The sequence below is a fragment of the Narcine bancroftii genome, chromosome 12, assembly GCF_036971445.1.
Source record: "Narcine bancroftii isolate sNarBan1 chromosome 12, sNarBan1.hap1, whole genome shotgun sequence".
NCBI classification, from domain to species: domain Eukaryota; kingdom Metazoa; phylum Chordata; class Chondrichthyes; order Torpediniformes; family Narcinidae; genus Narcine; species Narcine bancroftii.
The window spans coordinates 74,697,730-74,720,869 of record NC_091480.1 but is presented as its reverse complement, the minus strand read 5'-3'; the positions used below and the strand labels follow the sequence as shown (position 1 = coordinate 74,720,869).

The window sequence follows — 23,140 nt, the reverse complement described above, 5'->3', positions numbered from 1 at the left end:
TTGGAATTTGGCATTCTTCATCCCACTGTTACCTAGGAATGATTTGGAAGATAATCCAGAGTCCTTGTGTCCATTTCTCAAAGGTGGCGGTGGAGGAGGTGCAGGAGTCCGCATTGGCGGTGGTGGTGGCTTGCCTCGATGTGAAGGGTCTAAAGAGGGCATCCTATATGGTGGCAAGGGGGGAGGGGACTTCTCTGGCTCCGTTCCGCATTGCAGGGGGAGGTGGTGGAGGAGCTGTGGAACACAACGCATTTCTGTCAAGTGCCAGATAAGGCAATACATTTATGATTCAATCCAAACAGTTTGGTAACTAGAAAAAAAAGGGAAAAGTGAGAAAGAATTAACACTGCTAGATTTGATGGTAATTACTGGAGACAAAAATCAAAATACAAACTTAGCAAGATACATCATCTGCTCTTTCCAAATCTACGTGTAAAATACTATCCCATTTGTGCTTTTTTCTTCTCAAATAATCTGCAATCAATATTTGAAATTACAAATTATTTTTAAGCAGTTATCTACCCTATTATTAGTAAAATCAAGTTTCTATACAGCACTCTCACCGCCTCCCATTCACTGCCAGCCAGCTCCAAGTTTGCTCCAACTATTTTTGGAAATAACATGCGAGGTCATCCTACTGTGGATAAAGCTGGATTTAGTACTACTAGTTACTGGTAGAGAACAATAGATGCAGGCACATAGGAGCCTGCTTTGAGCTTTTTCTTAAAAAAAGTTAAACAGGAAAGTCTGCAGACACTGACTGTACTGGAATGCAAAAAAATGCTCAAGATACTCAGCAAGTCTTGCAATGTCTATACGAAGTAAAGGGAAACCCATGTTTCAGGTCTGAGCCGTTTATCAAGGTCCGAGCAAAAAGCAGGCAGGTGCCTGAGATCAGCTGATCGACTGCTATGTGGAATCTTATTTTAGAGATCAAGCTAAATCCAATGCTGACTACTGAAGGAGCTCAATGTTCAAAGCAAGGGGAAGAAGAGATCGAGACCTTGCATTTAGATGGCATCTCTCTTGCGCATTTAAGGGCATCCCAAAGTTCTTTGCAGCTAACAAAGTGTGAAGTGTTGCAATGCAAGAGATTCAGCAGTTCAAATGAGCATTTCAAGACCCCACAAACCACATGATAGTATCCAGATAATTTTAGTTACACTTGATTGAAAGATAAACATTGGTCAGGACAGATTGGACAACATTCCTGTTGGTCTTTGAAACAAGAGATCACAAGGTCTTGCGAGAGCGATATCTCAGCTGAGTACCTACATGAAAAGTGGCATTTCCCACAATGATGTCCCAGTATTTACTAATTTATTTTCTTAAGAGTAGTTGCAAAACAATTATGATTCATTCCTAGAAATTGTGGGAATAACAATTTAGTTGCTATATGTTGCACTTAAAAACACCCCATGTACAAATTATTCACATTTGATTTTTAAATTGCTGAAATGTGTATGGAGTGAACCAGCATTGGTATATTTGGCCTCGGTCATGAAAAAAAATCAATGAATTTGCAATCATAGTTTAAGAATAATTTCAAAGATATATTGACATTATTTGTATGACATGATCTCCCCTCGTTCACCCTCTTCCCAACATTCCTGATGGCTCCACAAGGAAACAGCAGGGTCAAACGAATGACACAAGGCCCAAGGTGAAATTTCTCCAAATATTAGGGCAGAATTGCAAAAAAAAGGGAAGTTCCTGCTTCTGATGGCCATCTAGAAAGTAGGCCTGAGTAGATATGGAGTGAATATAGGTCCAGGTCCGAGATCATGCCACAAAAACAATGCTCCTGGCAGTCCATTACGTTACTGGGGAATTTTAAACACATTACAACATTAACTGTAAACATCATCTTCATTATATGCAACCAAGAACAAGAACACAAAAGTAAATGGATTGGGGAACTGTAGAGCAACTTTCTGAAGGAATTGTATCTAGTGTAAGCAGGGATAGTGGAAGGGAGATAAGTCTTTGTATTCAATGTCTGGGTCACAATATTTATTAAAGCTGTAATTAAATTGGTTCTAAAAATCTGCATTGCTTAGCATCACGTGGAACCTTTCAACTCAGATTTTTTAAAAATCTGTAAATAAAAACAAGACTTTTGAAGGATCAATTCTGTAATTCAAATTGGTTCGGTTTCTTTAACAGTTCAAAATTTCTAAGCCATGGAAAACATGTAAAACTTGTCCACTCCTTTGCATTAATTATTTAAATTGAACAGGGCCATTTGAGTGTATTTAATGAACCAATAACATGAAACAAATCTGAAATTGCTTCTCTGCAGTCAACATTATTATCACTGCCTGATGTAGTTTTTCCAACTTCCAGATTATCAACTGAATTTAAATGCCACCACATTGTGGTGGGATTTGAATTCCAGCATCTGTTTATCGAGTCATACAGCACAAAAACAGGGCCAGCTTGTCCGTGCCAAACAGCGTGCCATCCTGCTTTAGTCACACTTGGCCATATTCGGCTCAGGCCCTTCCCATCCATGTAATTATCCAAGTGTTTCTTAAGGAAAGCTAACATCCCTGCCTCTATCACTTTGTCTGTGCCTATCACCATCTGAGCGAAGAACTGTCGCCTAACGTCCCTTCTAAATCCCATCCTCATTTTTATGCCCCTTAGTATTAGATTTTCCTACTCTAGGAAACACTGTCACTCTTCACCTTATCTACGGCCCTTATAAGTTTAACCAGCTCAAAAAGACGCCTCTCAATCTCCTACGCTTGAAGGAAAACAGGCCTAGTTTTTTTTCTGTCTGGATTACTAAACCAATCTGTGCACATCTCTGTTCCTCTTTGGCAACAACGTTTTCTGACGAAAATATGCTTCCTGGTTTCAGTAATAATTGGGCTGGTTGTAACTCTATAATGCCTGGTATGTATTTGCCTACCGGTGGCAAAAGGTTGCCTGCAACTACCCTATTAGCATAATCTTGCCCCTCAACTACCCCAATGGTTTCAACTTGCCCTCCTTTTAGTAAACCATTATTACATCAGCACATGATCCATTTATCTGCTAAATAATTCAATTACTATCACCACCCATAAAGGCCTTTTTCATCTTTAGTGATTTTTGCAAAAAACAGCCTCTAATGTAAATTCTGAAAATAAAGAATCATGAGAAACAGGCCACAAAGCCCATCAAGTAAATGTTGTTGCTTTACGGCACATTAATCCACCAATTCCAAGCCTTTACATAATTGCACTCCATACGCCATTAGTGTTCCTCTTTATCAACTCTTTTTTCTTTGGCTTGGCTTCGCGGACGAAGATTTATGGAGGGGGTAAAAAGTCCACGTCAGCTGCAGGCTCGTTTGTGGCTGACAAGTCCGATGCGGGATAGGCAGACACGATTGCAGTGGTTGCAGGGGAAAATTGGTTGGTTGGGGTTGGGTGTTGGGTTTTTCCTCCTTTGCCTTTTGTCAGTGAGGTGGGCTCTGCGGTCTTCTTCAAAGGAGGTTGCTGCCCGCCAAACTGTGAGGCACCAAGATGCACGGTTTGAGGCGTTATCAGCCCACTGGCGGTGGTCAATGTGGCAGGCACCAAGAGATTTCTTTAGGCAGTCCTTGTACCTTTTCTTTGGTGCACCTCTGTCACGGTGGCCAGTGGAGAGCTCGCCATATAACACGATCTTGGGAAGGCGATGGTCCTCCATTCTGGAGACGTGACCCATCCAGCGCAGCTGGATCTTCAGCAGCGTGGACTCGATGCTGTCGACCTCTGCCATCTCGAGTACTTCGACGTTAGGGATGTAAGCGCTCCAATGGATGTTGAGGATGGAGCGGAGACAATGCTGGTGGAAGCGTTCTAGGAGCCGTAGGTGGTGCCGGTAGAGGACCCATGATTCGGAGCCGAACAGGAGTGTGGGTATGACAACGGCTCTGTATACGCTTATCTTTGTGAGGTTTTTCAGTTGGTTGTTTTTCCAGACTCTTTTGTGTAGTCTTCCAAAGGCGCTATTTGCCTTGGCGAGTCTGTTGTCTATCTCATTGTCGATCCTTGCATCCGATGAAATGGTGCAGCCGAGATAGGTAAACTGGTTGACCGTTTTGAGTTTTGTGTGCCCGATGGAGATGTGGGGGGGCTGGTAGTCATGGTGGGGAGCTGGCTGATGGAGGACCTCAGTTTTCTTCAGGCTGACTTCCAGGCCAAACATTTTGGCAGTTTCCGCAAAGCAGGACGTCAAGCGCTGAAGAGCTGGCTCTGAATGGGCAACTAATTACCTTTTAAAAGCATTTAGATGAGACAGTAACAAAATTATTTTTTTGTAGTCAGGGTTTAAAGAAAATTTCTTCAGCAGTCCCATAAATTATTTTGCATCTTCGTCCTATAATTTGTACATCACAATCGTGAAAATTTATCAAGCTGTCCTTAAACCATTTCAATTCAAACTTGTCAACTTTCTAGCCTTTATTTTTAACCATAATTATACATACTGAAACCACCCTGGTGAATTTTGCTTCTTTTAAAGACATGTCCACAAATCGGGTCTTTCACTCAAGCATCTTTTCAGCTATTTTTTTTCCTCAAGTTGTACTTAGGCCACAAATAGGTAATGTTCATTACTCTCATGAGGCAATTCAACAAAGAACCTGCGAGAAATTTATTATGATTTTATTTATCCTGCTTGAATAGTTGGAAGGCTCCCCATAAACAGCCATCAGGAGCGACATTCTGATGCACAGCAAGGCAGCATGTTTCAACACTATAAATAAACTACTTCTCAGCTTCAATTGACAATTTTCTTTTCCTGTTCCTGCAGGCATCATCTGCAACTTAAAGTCTACTTCACAATTCATCAAATGTTCTGAAACATTCACCAATCACGCTCAGCCTAAAATTCTACCTTGATTATTTACCTCTGGTTCATTCTGAGATCTTAACCAGCACAGGTCAGTCTTTAGAAAATTCAATTCACTCCATTTGATATTAAGAAACAACTAAAAACAAGACAATACAAAATGCCAGCGACTGAAAACCTGTGCTCCAGATCTTGTTGTGCCACTCCAGTACAATTACAAAAATGGTACCTTTTCATCAATGTGGAAAATTGACCAGGTAAGCCTTGTGCCTTGTTTTCAGAAAGCAGGATAAATCCAGCTGACTATCATCAAATCAGCCTACTCTCAATCATTATGGGAACAGATTTCATCAGGCTATGCTATCATGTGGTACCTACTCACTAACATCTTACTCACTAAAGTCCAGTTTGGGGTTTATCAAGATCACTCTATGCTAGAGCTCATCCCTGCCTGAGCCCAAACCAGGTGAATTCCGGGGTGAGATGACACATCAAGACGATATTTGATCAAATATTACATCATTTGAAGCTAATGGGTATCAAGGTAAAAAAAAAATCCAATGGTTAGTCATCTGTCAGCCCCTATTGAAATCTTTTTTCTTGCACTACTCAAATTGTGAATATTACCTTTTCTGTTTATATCTTTCCATACAGTAATGTAAACTATTGGAAGTTTTTTTTTAAAAAAACAAATTATCTGTTTGGCTGCAAGTAAGAATTTTGGGCATATGTACTTGGGCTCATGTATGACAAATTCATTATCTTCCAATTTGATTCTAAATTACTCATGCCTACATGCATGCATTTTTTGAAAGATATCCTCAATCAGCATCAAGAACTTGATATGAATTTTCAAAATATTAATCTAGCAAGAAAGCCTGATTTTAAGACCAGCCAATTTTCAAATGGTTCCCTTAACAATCCTATCAATCATCAAGAAAATGGGTTTCAGTACCAATTTTTGAGTTGTCTATGGCATTTGAATTCTGTTACTTGCGCACAAGGTACTTACCTGTGCCACGATTTGGTGGTTCCCTGGCAGGTGGTGGTGGTCGGTTTTGGGAAGGGGAAAGAGAAGGAGGTGGAGGAGGAGGAGCAACTCCCCGAATTGGTCCGGCTGACTTCCGCGATAATGAATTGTGTCTTTGCGGGAGTTCTGGGGCAGCTTCACTCCCAGAACTTGAAGGGCCATTATGCACATAGGGTGGTTGCCTGTATGGTGGAGGAGGTGGCGGCAAAGGTTGGCTCTGAATGCTATTGAGCCTGGGATTCATTGGTGATGGAGGAGGCTTGACTGATGGAAGGGCAGGAGGTCCATCTCTCATGCCTGGTGTCTTTTGACCCGGTGTCGGAGGCAAAGGTTTTTCTCTGTTATACGGTCCACTGGAATGAGTTCGACTGCTGTGCATAGGTGGTGGAGGCGGATTTGTACGTCTTCCAATTGGAGGTGGCGGCGGCGGTGCTGATGCGCTGTGTCTCACACCTCCACCACTACTGGGGCGGGATGAGCTGGAAAGATCTGGTAATGAAGGTCGGTGAACTCTTGGCAGCTCTGGAGGAGAGGTTTTGCTTTGTGAATCAGAATCATCACTGTAGCGGTTGCTGCTAGGAGGTGGTCGAGGCGCAGCAGATCTTGAGCTAGGTGGATTTAGTGCTGTTTTACTTGAAGATTCTGAAAATAAAGTAGAATTGAAGTGTAAAATGCCATATTTTAGAAACAACATTCTAGCCTCCTTGATGGAGAAGTTTATTTGGAAAATACCAAGCAAATCAAACTTGAACCACCTGAGATTAAATTGCAAAATTTGCAGAATGAGATTGATCATGCAATAAAAGGGAAGTTAAGAGTGGAAGATTGCTAGAAACTGGAATTCTTTGTTGACCCCTTCACAAAAGTGCATGTATGAAGGTCAACACTGGACAGAACAAGCCAATGGCATGTACTTCAGTGGTTTTCAAACCTTTTCTTTTCACTCACATACCATTTTAAGTAATCCCTATGCCATAGGTGTTCTGTGATTAGTAAGAAAAGGTTTGAAAACCACTGTTTTAATCATATCCTAATTGACTCGTTATCTGCACGGTATCATAACTCCAAAGGAAATGGACCAATGACCTTTTTTCTCAAGCAAAGTATTTCAGTAACAATTGGGTCTAGAGCAGTTCTCAATCTTTCCCCCCCACTCCCGTACCACCTTAACTAATCCCTTATTTAAGGTAGCACCTATTCCGTAGAGATTACTTAAAGTGGTATGAGTAGAAAGAAAGTTTGGAAACCACTGATGAACATGATCAAAAAGCCTTACTACTGTGACAATCCTCACTGGCACATATCAATAGGAATACTGACATCCACGCATTTCTGATAATGATGTTAAAAGCACTTCACCTGAATGGAGCACGTTTGAACTGTTGTAATTATGCAAATATGCAGCCAATATGCACAGAAAAATGTCAATTAAACTGGACAACAAAGATTTTTCTTCCTGAACACCTTTGGACATATTTTATGCATTTGGGCTGCTGACCGATCACAAAAACCACCTTTAAATTTTCCTATCACATACAACTTTTTTTAAAGAACCAACCTATATTTTTGTGATTTCTGTCATATTTTAAGTCCAACATGTCATTGAAAATTCATTTTCTGCATTCGCACTTGGACCTCTTCCCTGTTGATCTCGGTGCAGTCAGTGACGAACATGGTGAAAGGTTTCACCAGGACATTGTGACTATGGAAAAGCAGTATCAGGGCAACTGGAACCCATCATTGCTGGCCGACTATTGTTAGACACTGGCATGAGAGGCATCAGATGCTGAGTACAAATGAAAATCAGCAGCAAAACATTTTTAGGTCAGTTGAACTAATGCAACGTGTCAGCATTTTTAGGCAATTAAACTTGCTAAATTCAATAAAAGTTTTAATTTAATGTTTCTTCAATTTCCCACATAATATAGCAAATCTTAAATTATCTGTGTTCATCTTGAAGATGTCTATCAAGATTGCCAATTTTTTTTTTAAGGAAAAAATTGTTTTTGTGAAATTGCTTAAGAAATAAACATTAGTTACAACATAGGGGATAACTCCCTTTTTCAAAATAACACCAAGGTATTTTTCATGTCTATCTGACAGGTCCAGTGGGGCATTATTTAAAATAAGGCAGCTTTTCTAAGGTACTTGGCCTTAAATCTGCAGAATTAGATTTGAACCCACAACTATTGTTTCAGTGAAAAAGATATTGAATTTAATGTCAATGTTTTACATCTACTCCCTGACATTTATGGAATTGATTCCATGTCAAATTTTCATGCCTCTCCACATTTATTTGGAGACCATACAAAATTCATGAAGAATAGAGAAAAACAAAATTTAATTGCAATAATATCCTTCACTACATTTATTTTTAATTTTTTTTAAATATTTTTCTTTTCAATATTGAAAATCTAAAGCATTTCATCTCATTCATCATCCTCCTGTACTTTACCCAGCTCTAGGTGTTGCGATCATCAGAAAACCTGGAATCAATTACGTCTATTGCTTAAGTGCACAAACCCAATTACAATTACAAAAATATTAATCTCTTTAACATGGTCAAAGAAGGAAGCTCAAATGATTCAGCTACTCTTTCCACCTATGTTGGACTTTGGTTATGTAGTTATGGCATTAGTGTGGCCACATTTTAAGTCAAAGTGATAATGAAACCAAATGAGAATTTTTCTTAATGTGCTATATATTTATAGCGTACAGAAAAATCATAACAGATTAAAGATGAGCTCAGCTACAAGAGAGATGGTTTAAATTCAAAACTGAGCCAACTGCAATGGTATGAGGGCACAGGTAAAGCAACATCTGTAATTAGGGATGAGACAATCATAAGCCTGGCATTTATTAATATGTTTCACTCTTTAAATATATAATGCTTGAGACATTTTCTTTTTTTAATTTCAGATATTTGTAGAAACAACAGGGTCAAGGTCAAGTCAAGTTTCTCTTGATCTGATTGCACAATTACAACCCAACAGAACAATGTTCTCCGATCCTCGGTGCAAAACACACAACCAGACATAACACATACATACATACAAACAATACATATGCAGGACAAGTATTCATGCATACATATAAATAAAGATTTTGTGAATGAGAGCCTTAAATGGTTAGTGAGCACAGCTCCTTTGGTCCTTCGGAACTCTCACTGCCTGTGGGAAGAAGTGGTTTCTCAGCCTGACTCTGATACTCCTGTATCTTATCCTGACAGGAACAGCTGAAAGATGTGTGTGGGGTGGAAGGGATCTTCAATGATTTTTTGTGCTCTCTTCAGACAACAATCCCAGGTAGATCACATTGATGGGGATGGTGGAGAGAGACTTTAATGATCCTATCTGCCACCCTTTAGTCCTCTGGATTGATTTCCGATGTATTTTTCTGCAGCAAATGTACCACACTGATGCAGCCGGCCAGGACGCTCTTCATAGAGCTCCTAAAGAAGGTTGACATAATGGTGGCCAGTAGCTTTACCTGCTTGAGTTTTCTCAGTCGCCGTTATGACTTCCTGACAAATGATGAGAGGTTGAGTCCACATTAGGTCACTAGTTAAGTGAAGTCCAAGGAATCTGGTGCTCTCCACTCACTCCTCAACAGAGTTACCGATGTGTAGTAGCAAATGATCATTCGTGGTCCTCCTGAAGTCCATGATCATCTCCTTCATCTTAACAGTCAGGATGTTCTTCTTTTTTGGCTTGGCTTCACGGACAAAGATTTATGCAGGGGTAATGTCCACGTCAGCTGCAGGCTCGTTTGTGGCTGACAAGTCCGATGCGGGACAGGCAGACACGGTTGCAGGGGAAAATTGGTGGGTTGGGGTTGGGTGTTGGGTTTTTCCTCCTTTGCCTTTTGTCAGTGAGGTGGGCTCTGCGGTCTTCTTCAAAGGAGGTTGCTGCCCGCCGAACTGTGAGGCGCCAAGATGCACGGTTGGAGGCGATATCAGCCCACTGGCGGAGGTCAATGTGGCAGGCACCAAGAGATTTCTTTAGGCAGTCCTTGTACCTTTTCTTTGGTGCACCTCTTGTGGAGAGCTCGCCATATAACACGATCTTGGGAAGGCGATGGTCCTCCATTCTGGAGACGTGACCCACCCAGCGCAGCTGGATCTTCAGCAGTGTGGACTCTTGCACTATATCACAAGATTTTCCACCTCTTTGTAATGTGACTGAATTGCTGCTAATGAGGTGTTGTGTCTGTTACTGTTGTGTCACCTGCAAACTTGATAACACTGTTAGATTGGATCTGGCAATGCAGTCATGGGTCAGTAGCTTGAACAGGAGCAGGCTGAGCACATAGCCCTGAGGTGCTCCAGTGTTCAAGTGATGGTGCTCAATGTTCTGTTACCGACCTGGACAAACTGTGCTCTTTCCATTAGGAAGTCCAGAATCCTGTTATGGAGAGGGGTGTTGAGTCCCAGTGAGGTAAGCTTCTGCACAGCCTCTGGGGGAATGATCATATTAAACATCAAGCTGAAGTTGATGAACAGCAGCCAGGCGTATGAGGCATTGTTCTTCAGGTGGATCAGGATTCAGTGAAGGATCAAGGCTATAGCATCATCTGTGGAATGGTTTCTTCTACAGGCATATTAAAATGGGTCCAGCATTTCTGGGAGGTGTGCTGCAATGCATTCCATCATCAGATGCTCAAATCACTTCCATAATGGTAGAGGTCAATGCCACAGTCATCAAGGTCTGTTATTGTCACCATCTTGGATATCAGGATGTTGGCTGTCTTGAATCTCGCTGGAACAATGGTGTTGAAGATATTTGAAGACTTCGTCAATTGGTGTGCACAGTCCTTCAGTACCCAACCAGGTATGTTGCTTGGTCCTGCCGCCTTGCGTGGGTTCACTTTGGATAACGTTTGCCTCACCTCAGCTGGTTATGCAGGGGGCCATTATACATGAATAGTACAATTGCCTCACAGCACCAGAGATACAAGTTCAATCCTGACTGTGTAAAGTTTTCATATTCTCTCTGTGACTGTCCACTCAGGCTTCTTCCCCAATCCTAGAGATACGTGGGTTCATTGTTGAAGGGGAGGGCAGGAAAATGTAAGGGTGCTACGGGATGCAAGTTTGTTAGCATTAACAGACAAAGGAAAGTGGCCAGACATCATGTTATCAAAACTGCAAGACAGTGCAACTGTAACTGCTCAGCTACAAAGATATATAACCACACCTGTTTAGTCGATTACAAAGAGATATAGTAAAAACCTAACGAGAAAGAAGAGGGGGCAGCTCCGAGCCAAGACCACTGCACGTGGAGTCTGCGACCTTGAAAACACTCTGTATTAATTGAATGGGTATAGCAGAAAGAAACAGTAGCAACAGTTACTCCTCTTTTACACTCCCCACTCTGGCTAGTAATATGTAATTAAAAATTGTTTGTGTAGCTCATTTGTCTAGCTGTTGTTTTATCCTGAAGAGATACAGCACAGGTCGAATTTAACCACTTTATATTGCCTCCAATGTAGATGCACAAAATGCAAGAAGAGTTGGAGAATTCAGGAAAATAAAAAAAATAGAATAAATGTAGAATTGATGTACAATGTATGGTTGGTCAGGGTAGACTCAGACTCCATTACCTAATGCACCAGGAAGAAACATAGTATCTTTTTGAAAAAAAACACACATATAATGTACATGTTATATGCATTTTTTTTTAGAAACCAGGCACTCTGAAGCCGGTCTGTGATTTATTTAATTGATTCCTCTACAAAAGCTTGTTAATGTGTTGCAGCAGGATATCATCTAAATAAAGGGCAATTGACACCTCTTGGGAAGTTGATTGGGTGTTAATTGTAGGAGATTAACTGTGGCAGATAGTGGTATGTGCTTTGTCTCATGTTCCATTTAAATGAAAATTGCTTTTGTCAGTCGGATAGACTACACCCGCATAATACATGTGTGCGCGCGTTAAACGAAAATATTTTTAAAAAACAATTTATGATTTAATGCGCATTTATGTGTGTGCATGTTATAAACATGAAAATACGGTAGTTTTGTTCAAATTGTACCAGATCACCTTAAATCCATTCAAAAAGAGGTGACATTTATAAACATCTCTCTAAATAGCATCACACTCCTTCAATGCAGTCAACTATATAAATAACTATTATGATTTAATCTTGGCTTTTTTATGAGTTGTTCAATGTTATGCCATGAAAAAGTGGAATACTGTTTTTAAAAAATCCCTCACTGCCGCATATCAGAACATATTAATTGATCCCTATCAAAAAACATTCAATTAAAATATTCAATTAAAATATTATTTCTGTTTGTCCACAGGTGCATCCTGACCTAGCAAGCATCTCCAGTGTTATGGCAGTCAATTGCTTAAAAGGGAACTTAAGTTCAGACACAGCTGGGACTTAACCAAATAAAAAGTTGCCACAAATTACCCGAATTGTCTCTGTGTCCTACTGGGCGAAGCTTAGGGACTCCACCTTGGAACAAACCACCCATTGGAACGGGCCCACCAGATGCAGATCCTGAACTGTGTCCACCACCTCCTCCTCCTCCTCCTTTAAGATCTTCAGAAAAGAAAGGCATTATTAAATAAACAAAATGGAAATTCACCATTCCATGAATTCACTGGTATGTGAGAATATTAAATTATTTTTTAATTTAGATACAGGAAGGTATGAGACCTTCTGGTCCATGTGCTTGCATCACCCAAATAAACCCTTGTGACCAACTTACCAACCCCGTACATTTGGAAGGTGAACGCAAAAACTCGTTACAGACAATGCTGATTCGAACCTGGGTCACCGGTGCTGCAATAGCGTTGCGCTAATCATCCTGCCCCGAAGTGTTGAAAACTGAGTTCAGGCATAAATTACCAACAAATAATTTTAAACCAACAGACTGAATCAGCAAAAAAAATCAACAAAGTTGATGCGCTTTGCTGTTACACATCACACTTCTAGTATGGTACTTTTAATCTTTCACCTCAGACTGTCTTCACAAGGATAAAGTTTCGATATTTTAGACGTGTTCTCTCACAAGTCTTAAATTTGAAAGCACAATCAGCTATAATGGTACAACTGGATTTTTCAGTTTTTCAGTGAACAGCAATAGAGCAACAAGGTTCGAGATATCTCAGATCATGTTCGCGGCATTCTCAGGTGGGAGGGTAAGCAGTCAGGTGTCGTGGTCCATGTAGAGATCAATGACGTGGCTAGGAAGGGTGAGAAGGTCCTGAAAAGGTAGTTCAGGGAGTTAGGCGCAAGGCTAAAGGAGAGGACCTCCAGGGTAATGATCTCAGGATTTATACCCATGTCGTTTGCTATTGAGTTTAGAAATAGGAGGATAACGCAGCTCAACACGTGGCTAGAGACATGGTGTAGATGGGAGGGCTTCAGGTTTCTAGATCATTAGGGTCTCTTCCAGGGAAGGTGGGACCGATTCCGACAGGATGGTTTGCATCTGAACTGGAGGGGAACAAATATCCTTGCAGGCAGATTTGCCAATGCTGCTTCAGTGGGTTTAAACTAGATTTGCAGGGGGGAGGGAAACCAGAGTGTTAGATAGTGAGTTGGAGAAGGGTAAAGGTCATGTGAGGACTGCATGTACAGACTGAAATTGAAGGTTTGTAAGTGGTAGAAATTTTCTCAGGTGTATTTATTTCAATGCAAGGAGTATTATCAGAAAGGCAGATGATCTTAGGGCATGGATTGGCACGTGGGATTATGACATTATTGTTATTAGTGAGACTGAATTGCAGGAGGAGCAGAATTGTCAGCTCAATGTTTCGGGATTCCATTGTTTCAGATGTGATAGAGGGGGAGGGATGAAAAGGGAAGGAGTAGCATTACTAGTCAGGGAAAATATCACAGCTGTACTTAGACAGGACAGCCCAGAGGGCTCGTCTACGGAGGCCATATGGGTAGAGTTGAGGAATGAGAACAGTATGACCACACTGATAGGGTTGTATTATAGACCGCCCAAAAGTCAGAATTGGAGGAGCAAATCTGTAGAGAGATAGCAGACCGATGTAAGAAAGAAAAGTTGTGATAGTAGGAGATTTTAACTTTCCACATATTGACTGGGATTCCCATACTGTAAAAATGCTGGATGGCTTGGAGTTTGTCAAATGTGTTCAGGAAAGTTTTCTAAATCAATATATAGAGGTACCAATGGGGGAGGATGCAATACTTGATCTCCTACTAGGGAACCAGACAGGTCAGGTGACAGAAGTATGTGTTGGTAAACATTTTGGGTCCAGTGACCATGTCATTAGTTTCAAGTTAATTATGGATAAGGATAGGTCTGGTCCTCGAGTTGAGATTCTAAATTGGAGAAAGGCCAATTTTGTAGAAATGAGAAAAGATCTAGGAAGAGTGAATTGTGATAAGTGGTTTTCTGGCAAGGAGGTGTTCAGTAAGTAGAAGGCCTTCAAAGGCAAATTTTTGAGAGTTCAGAGTTTGCATGTTCTTGTCAGAATTAAAGGCAAATTTAATAGGCTTCAGGAGCCTTGGTTTTTAAAGGATATTGGTGATCTGGTTCAGAAGTATAGCAGGTATAGGCAATAAGGAGCAAATGAGTTACTAGAAGAGTATAGAAAATGTAATAAAATACTTGAGGAAATTAGGAAAGCAAAAAGAAGTCATGAGATTCCTTTGGCAGATTATATGAAGGTAAACCCAAATAGTTTCTACAAGTATGTTAGAGTAAAAGGATAGCAAGGGACAAAATTGGTCCCTTAGAAGATCAGAGTGGTCGTCTATGTGCGCAGCCTCATGAAATGGGGGAGATCTTAAAAGTTTTTTTTGCATCAGTATTTACTCACAAAACTGGCAGTGTATAAGGAAGGAAGAGAAAAGGCAGTAGTGGCATGGAACATATAGAGGTTAAAGAGGAGGAGGTGCTTGCTGTCTTACTTGCTGTGAATAAAGGTAGATAAATTCCCCCGGGCCTGACACGATATTCCCTTGGACCACGAGGGAGACGAGTATACAAATTGCAGGAGCCCTGGCAGCAATATTTAAAATATCTTTATTCATGGATGAGGTGCCAAAGGATTGAAAGGTAGCTCATGTTGTTCCGTTGCTTAAACAACAGGCAGTGAACCTGACGTTAGTAGTAGGTAAATTATTGGACGGTGTTCTTAGAGATCGGATATACAAGTATTTGAACAGCCAAGGGCTGAATAAGGATAGTTAGCATTGCTTTGTGCATGGTATGTGTCATGTTTAATGAATCTTATAGTTTTGGGGAGGTTACCAAGAAAGAAAATGAAGAAATTGGACCCACACGGGATTCTAGTTCAGAAGGTTTAGACATTAGGTATCCATGGAGAGGTTGTAAACTGGATTCAAAATTGGCTGATTGGGAGAACAGAGTGGTAGGGGATGATTGCTTCTCAGACTGGAGGCCTGTGACTAGTGATATCCCTCAGGGATCTGTGCTGGGACCATTGTTGTTTGTTGTCTATATCAATGATCTGAATGATAAATGTGGTAAATTGGATCAGCAAGTTTGCTGATGACACTAAGATTGGAGGCGTCATGGACAGCAAAGAAGGCTTTCAAAGCTTGCAGAGGGATCTGGACCAAATGGAAAAATGAAACAGAAAGTGGAAGATGGAATTTAACGCAGAAAAGTGTGAGGTGTTGCATTTTAGTAGGACATACACGGTAAATGGAAAAGCACTGAGGAGTGTGGAGAAACAACAAAGGGATCTGCAAATTCAGATACTTAATTCCCTGAAAATGGCATCATAGTAGACAGGGTTGTGAAGAAAGCTTTTGGTATCTTGGCCTTCATAAATCAAAGTATTGAGTACAAGAGTTGGGATGTTATGCTGAGGTTGTACAAGACATTGATGGGGCCAAATTTGGAGTATTGTGTGCAGTTCTGGTTGCCAAACTACAGGAAGGATGTCAGCAAGCTTGAAAGAGTGCAGAGAAGTAGGATGTTTTCAGGAGTTGAGTTGCAGGGAAAGATTAAGCAGGTTAGAGCATACTAGAATGAGGAGATTCATAACAAAATTATGAGAAGTATAGACAGTCAATTTGAGTAGGCTCTTTCCACTTAGATTAGAAGAGATAAAATACTAGAGGACATGGCTTTAGGGTGAAAGGGCAAAGGTTTGTGAGGAACTTTTTCATTCAGTGGTGGGAGTGTGGAACAAGCTGCCATATGATGTGGTAAAAGCAGGCTCATTCTTAAGTTTTAAAAATAAACTGGATAGATACATGGATGGGAGAGATCTGGAGGGCTATGGAATGGCTGCAGGTCAGTGGCACTAGCGGAATAATGTTTTCGGCCCGAGTGGCCTGCTTTCTATGCTGCAGTGCTCTATGGTTCTCATGTCACAACCTCACCTTTACAGCTGACTGAAATCCTATAACATCACTGTTTACATTTGCTACTTACTTTCAAGATTTGGGGCACTTCTGTCATTTGCATTGGTCACTTTTCGAAGTTTGGCTCCCTTTGTGATATCAGATAAAAGTGCCCCTCGATTACGGTGCTCCTCTCGGCTCAATTTTGATGTTACTGTATTCGCCTGTTAAAACATATCAAAAGTAACTAAAACTATTACAATGTTGCTTTACATTCCATGACAAGTTGCATCAGATTGCATATGTACAAATATTCCATTGTTTTACTTTGCAATTCCTTGCTTATACTGCCCTGTTCTCACACAGATGATTCAATTTCCCTACAAACAATCCATTGATTACCTGAAACTTCAAAGTCCTCTTACCCCACACCCTCTTAACCAGTTTAAATTGAAAGATGATGTCACAAAAATTAAACTCAGAATGTAGCCAAGGGTGAGCAGCAGAATGGATAGGAGCTGGCTTCAAGATAAACAGCATAAAATAGGGGTAAAGGATTCAGAATAAGAGAAAGTATAAAGTGAGGTAGCAGTGGTTTTCAAACTGCCCCCTATACTCAAATGCCACCTTAAGCAATCTCTATTTTATAAGTGCTCTGTGATTAGTAAAGGATTGCTTAAGGTGGCATGTGAATTGAAAGAAAAAGTTTGAAAAACACTGTTTTAATCGTACTGTAACAGCGCTATGGCAGCACTACAACTCGCAGGAGGCATCGAACCGGCCATGTGACATCAGTATGTGATGTTGTCAGCGCGTGTCAAGCGGGTGATTCTGACTTTTAAAAGATTGCGTGGGTGATAAATAGTAAATCCATTTGATTCACTCAAAAAAAAACGTGTGGTTATTTCGTTGTGACCACTGCAATTCAATTGGTGACCCCGATGAGTCCAAAAATGTACTTCTGGACAAACACGGACTCTGCAGCTACCATCTTTCTGGAGAGCTGAGCCTAAACTGTGGTTCCAACAGGATGAAGCACAATTTCACCTGTGCAAAGTCGAATTGGATACCACTCGTTATTGTCAGTGCCCTGGACCAGACCGTTGCTAAGAGGGTCAGCAACTTCCTAAAGGATCAACCACATGCCAGCAAGTATGACGCTTTAAAAGTACTTTTATTATGTGTATATTATTGTAACTGTGCCCAAAATGCTTGGGCTGCACATGTAGCTGAGGAATCTAGCCCCCACCAAACCACACCCGAACTATCCTTTTTTTCCCCAAAAAAATGGAGTGAGCAATTTATAAAAATTTGCACAAGCTTGACTTCAAGACACAAGAGTCTCGTGAGCTATTCAGTTGATTGACGACTCCAGTGGTAACACACACCCCTGGCGACTGTGGGTCGCTCTCTTTAGGGCATCCTAGCAATTCTATGTCCCGTAGAGAGAGGGCAGCCAAACTAGTACATTTCGAAGGGTTGGGAGACCACCCCCTTCAGAACTAATGAATGAAATGCTGTTCCTGGCAGCTGGTGAAATGCCCAATATGTTATTCGAGCAGCTCTTTTTAGAGCGAATGCCAGGTGATATTAGGCTCTTGTTAACCAAGTGTTCATTTGAAGACCCAAGGGCTGTAGCAGAAGAGGCAGACATTCTATGGCTGGCTTAAAAAGCACAGCAAGGAAAGACAAATCTGCACAACCAACCCCTCTGATACTGACTTCATGTCACACGCTAGTGCTCTTAGCACATCACTCCCTACAAACAGACAATGCCCCAAGACAAGCAAGCAGCCTGTGGACACCTCATCTTGCAGGAAACGCCCAGGGCAACCGCCAGTGAGGGCTGTGGTGGCTGACGAGAAACCTGCAAGCCTACTGTATGTATGGGACCACTTCTCCCAGCGAAAATTTCAGGTGGACGTGGGTTCAGAAGTTAATGTATTTCCACCCAACAGTTTTGACACACGCCATCCTACCCGGACCTGCAACTACGAGCAGTTAATAGTTTCAACATTCCGACCTTTGACTCCAGGAAGATGAATGTCAAGTTCAAGAATCATCTCTACACTTGCCCATTCATTATAACAGCAGTATCCCGACCTTCACTTGGTGCAGGCTTTCTTTGGGCTCATTCATTCCTCGTCGACTTAAAAGGCCGTCGGCTAATAGATGGAACTACTTTTCAGACCAGTACTCTGGCAGATGCCTATACCCCTGCTCTGCACCTTCAAGCATTAAGTAAACCAGTAGATGAATTCTCCAAGCTGTTGAAATATTTCCCTGAGATTACTACTCTACAATTTTTTGCCTCCACTGCAAAGCACGGTGTTACTCACTGCATTTCTACTAAGGGTCCGTCTATCCATGCTAAAGCGCGTCGCTTGCCTCCAGAGAAGCTGCGCTTGGCTTCTGAAGAGTTTGCCAAGATGGACGAACTAGGCATAATTGGTAGGTCTGACAGTCCCTGGGCATCTCCCTTACATATTAGGCCTGAAACACAATAGAGGTTGGCACCTTAACACCACCATCCCAGATCGTTATCCGATACCTCAAATTCAGGATTTCTTAGCTAATTTGCATGGAGCAAAGATCTTCTCCAAAATAGACTTGGTGCGTGGCCGTCACCAAGTACCAGTAGAGTCAGAAGATATTCCAAAATCAGCAATAATTACCCCGTTTTAGTTGTTCAACTTTTTACGAATGCCAATCGGTTTAAAGAATGCCCCTCAATCATTTCAACGGGTGATGGATGCTTTTGGACATGGTATGACCAATGTCTTAATTTACCTTGATGACATTTTAGTGGCCAGTGGGACAAGGGAAGAACATTTGGAACATCTTTGTACACTTTTTATCGTCTTCAATAGTTTGGGCTGACCATCAATCCAGATAAATTAGTTTTTGGACAAGGAATGATTGATTTCTTGGGGCATAGGATTACTCAGGAAGGCATGACTCCACTGCCATCCAGAGTTGAGGCCATTACCAAGTACTCAAGACCTGCTATGGTTAAAAGCCTGCAGAAATTCTTGGGAATGGTAAATTTTTACCGTCGGTTTCTTCCAGGAGCAGCTCATATCATGGAAGCCTCTTTTTGACTTACTGTCTGGAAATGCCAGAACCATCCATTGGACTGAAGAGGGAAACAATGCCTTCTTGAAGATGAAAGAATTGCTGACTCATGCCACAATGCTTAGCTACCCAGTTTTAAATGCAGCCACTGCCCTTTCTACAGACATTTCCAATATGGCCATAAGAGGCACACTTCATCGATATGTCAACGGTCAATGGAAACCATTGGCATTCTTCAGCCACCATCTTCGTGAAGCAGAGAAGAAATACATTGCTTTTGATAAGGAGCTGTTCGACACTTCTGTTATTTTTTGGAGGGCATAGATTTTACTATGTACACCGACCACAAGCCCTTAACATTTGCATTTTCCAAGGTCGCAGAGCCCTGGTCAGCTCGACAACAATGGCAATTACCATTCATTTCAGAATTCTCCACAAAAATACTACATATTTCCGGAAAAGACAATGTAGTTAGTAGCTGATGCACTTTCCCACTCTGCCTCAGTCGAGGTTTCGTCTGTAGATCAAGATATTGACTGCACAGCTAGGCCAAGGATGAAGAACATGACCATGAGATGATGCTTATTGGACTGCAATCACGAAATTCGGAGTTAATGGAAAACTACTCCTCTGTGATTTATCATCGGAACACTCATGCCCAGTAGTTCCAGCATCATGGAAATATCAGCTCTCTGTATGGTTTCTCACATCCATTGATTAGATCGACCTTTCGTATGGTTTCGGACAGGTTCGTGTGGCACGGTCTTAAAAAAAGACATTACACAAATGGCGAGGTTCTGCATTGCCTGCCAAAAATAAAAAGTTCAGCGGCACTAAGGCATCACTGCAGTCCTTCCCAGCAGTTACTCGCCGTTTTACTCATGTCCACGTGGACATCACTGGTCCACTTCATGTTTCAAGAGGATAGTTACCTTTTTACAGTAATAAGACAGATTTACATGATGGCCCAAGGCCGTGCCTATGGTAAATACTACGACAGACATGTGCTCAGGCGTTCCTGGGCGTCTTGTTTTGGTTTACCAATGCATATTACTTCAGATAGAGGACCACAATTTACTTCCTCGCTGCAGACGGCCTTGTCTCGCTTGCTCAGTACAACAATTCATCATACAAATGTCTGTCATCTCCAGACAATGGAATGTTGGAAAGGTTTCTTCAACATCTCAAGTCAATGTTGAATGCTCAGTTAGAGGGCCTGAACTGGGTTGAAGAGCTGCCCTGGGTATTATTGGGCATTAGCACAACTCCAAAGGAGGACCTCCAAGCTTCAATTGTGGAGGTCATGTACAGCACACCGTTAGAGGTGGTTCTAGGGGAGTTCGTCCCCTACCATTCCAACTCCAGTGATGATTCTAAAGAACTATTGAGCAGGCTAAGGAAGACCGTAGGAAAATTGATCCCTATGCCACCATCGACACATGGAGAACACTCTTTCTTTGTGTCTGAAGACATCAAAAATTGCGAATATGTCTTCATCGGTAGGAGAACATTTGGTCAACCTTTACAGACACCCTGGGAAGGACCTGATAGGATATTCAGACTAATTAGGTCAACCTGTATTTTGGACATTGGAGGGAAGCCAGTTTTTCCACTATTGACAGGCTTAATCTCGCTCGTGTAGATAAGTCTTCCTCACTGGAGCAGCCAACAGTCCGTCGCAGAGGTCAACCACCTAAAAGACAAGACAAGCCTTCCTGCTGGTTCGGGGGGTGGCGGACGTGTAGCGGCACTATGGGGGCACTACAACTCCCAGAAGGCATCGAACCAGCCATGTGATATCAGTGTGTGATGACATCAGCACGCGTCGAGTGCGTGATTCTGGCTTTTAAAAGGTTCCATGGGTGACGAAGAGTAAAGCCATTTGATTCCCCCCCAAAAAATGTCTTATCTGGTTATTTTTTCGTGTCCACACCAATTCCAGTGGCCACAGTACCTCATTGACTCGTTATGTGCACAGTTGCATAACTCTAAAGGAAATGGGCCAATGTCAATTTTTCTCAAGCAAAATATTTCATTAACAATTGGGTCTAGAGCAGTGATTCTCAAACTTTCCTTCCCACTCAAACCATCTTAAGCAATCCTTTACTAATCACAGAGCACCTATGGGATAGGAATTTTCTTAAGGTCGAATGTGAGTTTAGGGGGGCAGTTTGAAAACCACTGCTCAAGACCAATGCGGAGAACACTATTGCTCATTACTTAACTACTTATACTTTGGAAATATTTTAAAAAGTTACAAATTATATCTTAAAACCAGTAAATTAGTGCAAGTAATTGAGCCGCATTACTTGAAAAAAAAATGAACTGGAGGGAGAAATACAAATTTGCAAATTATTTGAAACAACAGTTTAATAAGGCCATCAAATAGGTAAAAAACTTAGCTACAATATAATTTTACCAAAAATAAAATTCTTGGAGTCCATAACAAACAGTTTTGTTTTTCTAAATAAGTTTTGAGTCTCAATTTGGTCACACCCAAAATATAGTGAACAACTCTTGCTGATGTATGAAGAGATAGTAGTTCCAGAGAGGGTGGAAAAAAAACTACAAAATGGTAGCGTCAGACATGCAAGAACAGCCTTGCTCTCTTTTCTCAAATTTGTAAAAAGGAAAATGTGATGGAATAGCTTATGTTTTCTGCGTGCAAAACGAACACATCAGCAATTTTTGACAATCATCCAGAAACAGTGAACTAAAAAAATTTACTTACCCAGAAACAAGTGGACCTTCGTACCACTGAAAATGGCTCAGGTAGCAACACAGATTCATTGATAGAAAGGGTAAATAATTATGAGGGAGAACAAGGTCGAGGCTTATTCTGGTAAGAGTTTGATAGTTGGCAGCTCAGGTTCTCTGTTGTATTATTCTACAAAATACTAATGATCCCCAAATCTGCCAGATTATGACTTTTCCTTACCTGATTAAATGATGGGGGTGGAGGAGGTGCAGCAGGTGGGGGTGGGGGTGGCGGAGGTATTGGCATATTTTCCACTACCTGCTGATTCAATCTCTGTTGTATTTCACACAGTGTTCTTGGTCATTCATAAACCTGAAAATATACAGAAATATTTACCAATTTGAGAAGAGTTCCCTTTATGCTGCAATGGAATAATACAAGTGAAATCCCCACTCATCCCCTCAAATATCTCCATCTTTCCCAGAAAACATAAGCTTATAATGATATACAAAATGCCCAATTAAGTTTCAGTTTCTCATTCAAAACCATTCTGAATTTATGAATCAAGACAGTCTGCTTCAGAAACAGTTAAGCTATGGAGGAATAAATAGCAAATGCACAACTACCACAGATCCAACAACCACAAATGGAATTCTCCAGTAGGGAAATAAAAAACAAATGCTGGAGGAACTCAGCCAGTCTCGTAGCATCAATAGGAGGTAAAGATATATTACTGATGTTTCAGTAATCATCTGAAATCAAATTCTCTAAAATCCTCATTTATCCAAAATTTTGAAAAACAGACATTTAAGGACTCTTACTTTGCTCATTATTTATTATTGAATATTTATTTTTCTGTATTTGTAAAGTTGGCATACTCTCCTCCTTGAGTAGTTTAGTGACCAATAATTAGAAATTCTGCCTGGCCCACAGGAAAGAATCACAGGGCTGTGTGATGTCATGCATGTATTGTGATAATAAATTGGAAATTTAACTTCCATATAATAAAAAATATTCGAGCAAGAAGTTGGTTGGGGTGTGTGTTGCGTGATGCTGTCGGGTGATGACGAGGAAAACTTTTCTCCTGGCAGAATTAATTAGTGCCCGACTTTTAAACAATTTCTTTTGTTGAACACTTTTAAACAATTTCTTTTGTTGAACTGGTTTTAAAAACTTCTTAGAGGTCTCAGAAGATGGCTACAAAG

General features: G+C 41.1%; 1 protein-coding gene across 1 annotated transcript in view; it reads right to left on the bottom strand.

Annotated features, from left to right (window-relative positions):
- The window catches only part of LOC138747551 (WAS/WASL-interacting protein family member 2-like), a 76,888-nt gene that overhangs the window by 4,005 nt on the left and 49,743 nt on the right, over positions 1-23,140 (bottom strand). The window contains 6 exon segments of the mRNA XM_069906867.1: positions 33-189; positions 191-234; positions 5,840-6,499; positions 12,275-12,406; positions 16,254-16,386; positions 22,176-22,307. Coding sequence (XP_069762968.1) covers positions 33-189; positions 191-234; positions 5,840-6,499; positions 12,275-12,406; positions 16,254-16,386; positions 22,176-22,241 — 1,192 coding nt within the window. The 5' untranslated portion in view covers positions 22,242-22,307.